The sequence below is a fragment of the Nicotiana sylvestris genome, chromosome 3 (assembly GCF_000393655.2).
Source record: "Nicotiana sylvestris chromosome 3, ASM39365v2, whole genome shotgun sequence".
Lineage (NCBI taxonomy): Eukaryota > Viridiplantae > Streptophyta > Magnoliopsida > Solanales > Solanaceae > Nicotiana > Nicotiana sylvestris.
The window spans coordinates 165,294,201-165,302,387 of record NC_091059.1 but is presented as its reverse complement, the minus strand read 5'-3'; the positions used below and the strand labels follow the sequence as shown (position 1 = coordinate 165,302,387).

Genomic DNA, 8,187 nt, shown 5'->3' with positions numbered 1-8,187 from the left:
CACCACCACCAATAATGTTTCCTTAGGTCGCGATACATCTTCACAACACCTGGATGAATAGAATAGCGAGAACTGTGTGCCTCCTCTAGAATCTTTTCCCTCAATCCATCCACATTAGGAACACATAGATGACCCTGGAGTCGCAGAACACCATCATCACCGATAGTAACCTCCTTGGCACCACCATGTAGTATTGTTTCCCTAAGAACCAACAAGTGCGGATCATCAAACTAACGAGCCTTGATTTGCTCGAATAGTGATGACTGAGCGACGATGCATGCAAAAACTCGGTTGTGCTCTGAAATATCCAATCTTACAAGTCTGTTAGCCAAGGACTGAATGTCCAAAGCTAATGGCATCTCCTCTATTGAAATGAATGCTAAACTACCCATACTCCTTGCCTTTCTTCCCAAGGCATCCACAACCATATTCGCTTTGCCTGGATGATAAAGAATGGTAATATCATAATCTTTTAGTGACTCAAGCCACCTGCGCTGCCTCAAATTGAGATCCCTCTGTTTGAACAAATGCTGCAAGCTACAATGATCGGTGTAAACCTCACATGGCATCCCATAAAGATAATGCCTCCAGATCTTAAGAGCATGAACTATCGCGGCCAACTCCAAATCATGCACGAGGTAATTCTTTTCGTGGGGCTTCAGCTGACGTGAAGCATATGCAATAACTCGTCCCTCCTACATCAATACACAACCTAGGCCAACTCGTGAAGCATCGCAATACACTGTATACATCCCTGAACCGGTGTTGAAGTCACTACGGTCTTGAGCTTCTGAAAGCTCGCCTCGCAATCATTGGACCATCGAAATGGGGCACCCTTTTGAGTCAATATAGTCAAAGGTGATGCAATGGATGAGCAGCCCTCCATGAAACTACGATAATAACCTAATAACCCTAAGAAACTCCTGATCTCGGTCGTTGTGGTAGGACGAGGCCAACCCTGAACTGCCTCGATCTTCTTGGGATCTACCTTAATACCCTCACCTGATACAACATGTCCTAAGAATACCACAGAATCTAACTAGAACTAACACTTGGAGAACTTAGCATGTAACTTATGTTCCTGCAAGGTCTGAAGCACCACTCTCAAATGCTGCTCGTGCTCCTCCATGCTACGCAAGTAGATCAAAATGCCATTAATGAAGACAATAACAAATGAATCAATATATGGCCTGAACACTCGGTTCATCAAATCCATAAATGCCGCAAGGAGTTAGTCAAACCAAAAGACATCACTTGAAACTCATAATGGCCATATCTAGTCTGGAAAGCCGTCTTCGGAACATCGGAATACCGATTCTTCAACTAATAGTACCCCGATCTCAAGTCGATCTTAGAGAACACCCTGAAACCCTACAACTGGTCAAACAAATCATCAATACGCGGTAGCGGGTGCCTATTCTTAATGGTAACTTTGTTCAACTGGTGGTAATCAATGAACATCCGCATAGTCCCATCTTTCTTCTTCACGATAACAGTGGTGCACCCCAAAGCGACACACTTGGTCTGATGAACCCCTTTGCTAATAACTCCTCAAGCTATTCTTTCAAATCCTTCAACTCTTTCAGAGCCATGCGGTACAATGTTATAGAGATATGCTGGGTACCTGGAGCCAAATCAATACAGAAATTGAAATCACGATCTGGTGGTATGCCCGGAAGATTAGAAGGAAACACATTAGAGAACTCCCGGACCACGAACACTAAATTAATCGCCGGAGTCTCTGTACTAGTATCTCGAACATAATCTAGATAAGACAAATAACCCTTCCCGACCATGTGTCGAGCCTTCATAAAAGAGATAATCTGACTAGGTGCACTGACGGACGAACCCTTCCACTCCAATCTAGGCAACTCTGGCATCACTAAGGTAGCAGTCTTGGCATGACAATCAAGGATGGAGTGATATAGCGATAACTCGTCCATGCTTAGGATGATCTCAAAGTCGGTCATATCGAGAAACAAATGATCCACTCTAGTCTTATAACCATAGAAAGTCACAATACAGGACGGGTAGAACCAATCCACAACAACAAAATTGCCCATTGGTGTGGACACATAAATAGGAGTATCCAAGGACTCGCGAGGATTGTATTTTGTAGAATCTGAAATCCAAATCCGAAATGTGCTAAATCTAGAGCCGTGCATAATTTAGTAAATACCGAATTACCGTACTGAAACCAAAAATTTTGGTATTTGGTATTCGATATTATGGTATTCGGTATGGTATTTGGCTTAAATTTTAAAAATAATTGGTATTAGGTATTGTCGCGCCCCGTTTTCTCGCAAAATTGGGTTTTGACACGTAATAATTCTTTTAAGGAAGGGTGTTAAAAGAGAAGAGTCTCTACCTAACGATTTTTGAGGTGCGTTAGGGCACCTATTTTGTAGATAACTCTGTTTAACTAGTTTGCGTCATTAAAGATCGGGTAAGAGCTCAAAATTACCTCGAAGAGAAGGTGTTAGGCACTCTTCGATGTTCACAACTGTGGATCCCGGGCGAACTCAATTATATGAATTAGTCTAGGTGATCAAGTATAGGAAAAAAGGAATTTGGGAAGTTTATTATTAAACACAAATAATTGATGAAAGACAAGGTGGAGGGTCCTAAGTTTTTTAGCCTAAAGGATCACCCCGTGCAATATAAATAATACTTCGTAACTCCCTCAAGATGGGGTGTTACTCATATTATTCAGCGGGCACAGATCATCATCTCCTACTATCCGATTACTATCTTTAAGTTGTTACTTAAAGCGCACTAGTTGGTTCTAAACCGTACCATATGAGTGCACTATCCGTCCCATGCCTATAGTCCAGGAGGCTTTGGACCTCTATTTAGGTAGTTCTTGACTTCAACTTAGGCTGCTAAAAAATGATAAAACTAATCGTCATGCAAAACAGGTTGGACTTCATATAAAAGCAGTTAAGGGTTCAAGTTAGCCTCTACACTTAAACAACAAATGCACGCAGACTAATTAACATTGATAGTGGCAGATTTTAAACGAGTTAAGGTTGCAGAATCCTATAGGCAGGATCTCTATGTGATTTTGGATTTTAATATATGCAGTAGTTTCAGATGTAAAGTCCTTCCCTTTAATACAAATTCTAAAAGCCTACGTAGTTGCCTACTGATTACAAGCATAAGAGATTAAAACCTATAGGCATGATGTCTAGGTGATTCATGTAGTAACTAACCATGATGATCACAAGAGTATGTTCAGAATTACTTAGTCGAGTCCTATGGGCATGGTTTCTAATAGTGATTATTAGAACAATGTTGAAAACTCTTTAAAGAAACGAGCAGGACAATAATTAAGACCGATTTTAGACTTTATAGACAGGATTTCAATCATAATTAAAACTAATTTTAGGTCCTATAGGCATGATTTCTATAATTAAAACTGATTTCAGATCCTATAGGCATGATATCTAAATAATAAGTTAGGCAGTGTGTAAGTTAACAGAATCTTATACGCACATTGAGATATTAATCATTCAATATCCTATAGGCATGACTTCTAGCAGAACACATTTTAACCAAATTAAGAACCTATAGGCAGGATTTCTAACACATAATAATCGAACATGTTTGAGCATAATGGCACCTTTTGAACGAAATAAAATACCTATAGGCAGGATTTCTAACACATGATAATTGAACATGTTTGAGAATAGTAAAGCACCTATAGGCAGGATCTCTACCCATTTTAATGCAAATATTAAGATAGAACCCCTTTCCCAATTTTACCAATACCCTAGAATGTTATTACAAGAATTATTACAGACCCAGAATGAATAGAGTAAATTATAGAAATAAATAACTATAGGGAGCCTATAGCAGGCCCAAAGATACACCCAGTCAGGCCAGGCCTTCCTTCCCATGGTTCACAATAGCCCAAGAATTACATCTTCATGGACATAAGGCAACCAGAAATTAAGTGATTCACTCGGTAGGTATAAAACAGAGCTGAGCATGGAGACAATGCCCTAGTGTATCAGAGTTCCCAAGGGCTTCAAGAACCAGGGCAGTGCTCACACTAGGAGGTCAAATGACAGAACCTAAGTAGCTTTGGCTTTCAGCCGGCTAAGAATAAGAACTCAAAGGGACCAGACAGTAAAGGAATAGAATGAGGTTAAGGGATACCACTGAAGGACATAACCAAATTGAGCACACAAAAACAGATAACAAACATGCTTAGATGTAAGACAGACTTAACCAAGTTTTAGAAAATGAGTTCAATCACATAATGCACATGTCAACAAGCAAACTGCAAGATAGTCTCATAGTAGGAAAAAGAAGAGAGTTTAGATTAGGCTAAGTGCAGAAGGCTAGTGTCATAAGAGATTATCATATCAATTAGCAACAAGACCTAACATGCTGAGAACTACTCAGGGCAATTACTGGGAAGCCAAAACAGGATCAAACGAGTTACATCACAGCAAATTCAAAAACATACTTGTTACATACTTAAGGAATACATTCATGCTTAGTCAACTAATTAAAAAAAAGGACTAGAGAGTATGTTCAGATAATAGGGCTAACGGCAAACTGAAACTTTCAAGAGATGGCTATTAGTAAGACATAGGCTAGGCAGAATCCAAGGGAATTAGCCAACTCCAAGTAGGTCTAAACATGTCTCAAATTATAAACGTAATGACATTTAGATTAGCAAAGTCATGAATTGAAGTAAGATAGTTAGAACAGCCCAGAAACATATCGAGCAACAATCTTTAGAAGTGAAAACACATGTTATTGTCAGGAAAATGTAAATGAAATGGAAAAAGTTTTGTAACTCACTAGTTAAATGAAACAAGAAAGAAAGGAAGCACACAGTGTTATGAATATCACCAAAGGATCAAGAATTCAAAATTTATGGCCTTGGCTTTCAGCCGGCTAGGAACTAAAGTGCAGAACAAGATTATTAAAGAGCAAAGATCAAAGAGAACACAACTTTTTTTTTAGTTCTTAATGATTTCCAGAGTTGTTTCAAAGGGGAATGGGTAGGGGTTTATATAGTGTAGGAATTGAACACATAAACATGGAAATAATTGGTCAAGCACTATAAAGGAAAGCATTTAAAATCAGTAAGGAAGGACAAAATTTAAAACCCTAATTTTTAGGTAAAATACACAAATCGGTAGAAATAAAAGGCAAAAGAATCACATGATGCATAGAATAAGATGAGCATAGACAAGACTACTATTCAAAATCAAAGAATCGAACCAGATTTGGTCCGATTTAAAAGAGTCTGGAACCTTAATTTAGGGCAAGTAAAAAATTGGCAGAAATAAACAAATATTACACATAATAGGGCGAATATAGACGAGATAATAAATTAAAATCAAAGGCTTGAACCAATTAGGTTCAAATCAAAGAAAATCTATAAACCCTAGCTTTAGTGTTAAATACGAATCAACAAAATATGAACAAATCGGATTCACACGGTATAGAATAAACATGTGTGAATGCAATATAATCTAGATTCAAGAGATGAAAGTCAATCGGACAGAATCAAAGTAAGAGTATTTTCCATGTTTAGGCAAGTACTAGGTAATACCGTAGAGAATCACCCAATTATGGAAATATACGGATATGGTAAGTTGTATGCGGTCAAAATCGAGGAACATGATATTTTGAAGTCTTAAATCGGGTTATAGGTCCGAGAGACTCAAAGTGGAGATCAGATCCGACTGAGGGACACCCACCTCGAGGAAGCTAATCGAAGGCCAGGCACAACCTACATCGAGGGTAGCACAATCTCGAAGTCAGTCAAGAAAGAGCGGGAATTTCTCTACGACACGTGGACCAGGGCATTAATTAAAGGATAAGGTTTGTACGAAATGGTACAGGTCCGTACTAGGCCGTTATACAGCTGTACTAATAGAATTCTTTACCTTTATGAGCAACATACTATATTAAAATTTTCTCCTCCTATATAAAGGGGACCCAAATTATTTTGTAAAGATTAGATATGCACAACATTAGAACATTCCATTCTGCTCTTTTAACCTCAACAATTATTCTTCAGCTTTATTGTTTTTACTTTATTGTTTATACTTTATTGGTCTTAGCTGACTTCGAGGTCCTTGGATAGCCGAGCTCGAGGCCCCTACTGTTTCCACAACATCAATTTGGTTTATAATTTCTTCTTACATAAGCTCAATATTACTTGTATAATCGTTAGTATTAGAATATATCACATATCTTTAAAACCACTAAATATCTTTAATTGTTACTTCTATTTTTCGAGGTAAACAGTTTGGCGCCCACCGTGGGATAAAGATAATAGTGATTATTTTAGTGCTAGTTTTCAGATAACACACGTTATTCTTCACACTTTTTCTTATCAAAGATTCTTTGATTTCAGGCTTAATCATGTCTAGCACACAGAATGCACCCATTCACGAGGACGAAGGTCTAGGAGAAAACAACGGCATAGGGGTTGGTGTTCCACCCATAAACCCTGGGGGAGTGCCTAACATGGAGCCGGTTGATATCAGCTCACATAACGCTCTAAACACGGATGCAGGCACAGACCCCGTAAGGAATGCACATAGGGAAGCCTAGGCCGGAGGCCAAGAAACACAAGGACTGGAAAAAGGAGGAGTCAGACTCCAAGTGATATTCGAGATGTTGCAAGCTCAACAAGTCACCATCGCTCAACTCCAAAGTCAGAACAGAACTCCTAACACCGCCGAACCAGTAAACACACGACACGAACTAGTGCTTGAAAGGCTCGATAAAAGCAGCTCGGGGACTGACCCCACAATCATGAAAATGCTCGAGGAATTGACTAAAAGAATCAAGTCAGGAGAAAAGAGGATAGAAAACAACGATAAAAATATGGAAACTTACAACTCTAGGGTAGACCAGATACCGAGAGCACCTCTAGTTTTGAAGGGCCTAGATGCCAAAAATTTCATACAAAAACCTTCCCCTCTGAGTGCGGCTTTGATGCCCATTCCCATAAAGTTTTGCATGCCCAATATACCGAAATATAATGGGACAACTGACCTTAACGAACATATTACTTCGTACACTTATGGAATCAAAGGAAATGACTTGAATGTTGATGAAATCGAGTCAGTATTATTGAAAAAGTTTGGAGAGACGCTGTCAAAAGGAGCTATGATCTGGTATCACAACTTAGCCCCTAACTCTATTAATTCATTTGCTATGTTAGCGGATGACTTCGTAAAAGAACATGCTGGGGCCATAAAAGTGGCCACAAGAAAATCGGACATATTAAAGATAAAACAAAGGGACAGCGAAATGCTAAGGGAGTTCGTGTCCCAGTTTCAGATGGAAAGGATGGAATTACCCCTGGTCTCCGATGACTGGGCAGTTCAGGCCTTCATGCAAGGTTTGAATGAAAGAAGCTCGATAGCATCTCGACAGCTAAAGTAAAACTTGATCGAGTATCCAGCTGTAACGTGGTCGGATGTGCACAATCGGTATAAGTCAAAAATTAGGGTCGAGGACGACCAGTTGGGAGCCCCCTCGAGTTCATTTCACCCGATCAGATTTGTAGCCAAGCCCCCAAATGACACAAATTGGGGATCAAGAATCAACAAAGAACGATATCAACCATATGATCGAAGAAACAACGGCCCGAACCACAATACCTATCAAAGCGATCGAAGAAGTGACCAAGGTCCAGGTTCTCGGGGGTTCATGAGCAAGAACGAGTTCGATAAGCGCGTCTACCCCGCCGAAGCCCCCCGATTATCAGAGTACAATTTCAGTGTAGACGCATCAAGGATCATCTCGGCTATTGGGAGAATCAAAGATACTAAGTGGCCCAAGCCAATACAGACCGATCCCTCCCAAAGAAACCCAAACTTGATATGCAAGTATCATGGCACATATGGTCACAACACGGAGGACTGTAGACAACTAAGAGAGGAAGTGACTAGGTTATTCAATGAGGGTCACCTTCGAGAATTCCTAAGTGATCGGGCTAAGAATCACTTCAGAAAGAAGGATGCAGGCAGGAAGAGTGAACCAGAAGAACCCCAACATGTCATTAACATGATCATCGACGGAGTTGACATCCCGCAGAGACCAATATTCAAATGCACCAAAGTATCCATCACAAGAGAAAAAACGGACTCGGGATTACTTACCCGAGGACACTCTCACATTCAGCGAGGAAGACATCGAGGCTTT

The 8,187-nt window shown here is 39.8% G+C and overlaps 1 protein-coding gene across 1 annotated transcript; it reads right to left on the bottom strand.

Annotated features, from left to right (window-relative positions):
• Positions 1-230: 230 nt before the first annotated feature.
• Positions 231-2,063, bottom strand: LOC138888296 (uncharacterized). Its single transcript, XM_070170142.1, has 2 exons — positions 1,625-2,063; positions 231-439 (listed from the first exon to the last, which is right to left on the bottom strand). Exons 1-2 carry the CDS (start codon positions 2,061-2,063, stop codon positions 231-233), a joined length of 648 nt encoding a protein of 215 aa, XP_070026243.1.
• Positions 2,064-8,187: the final 6,124 nt, after the last annotated feature.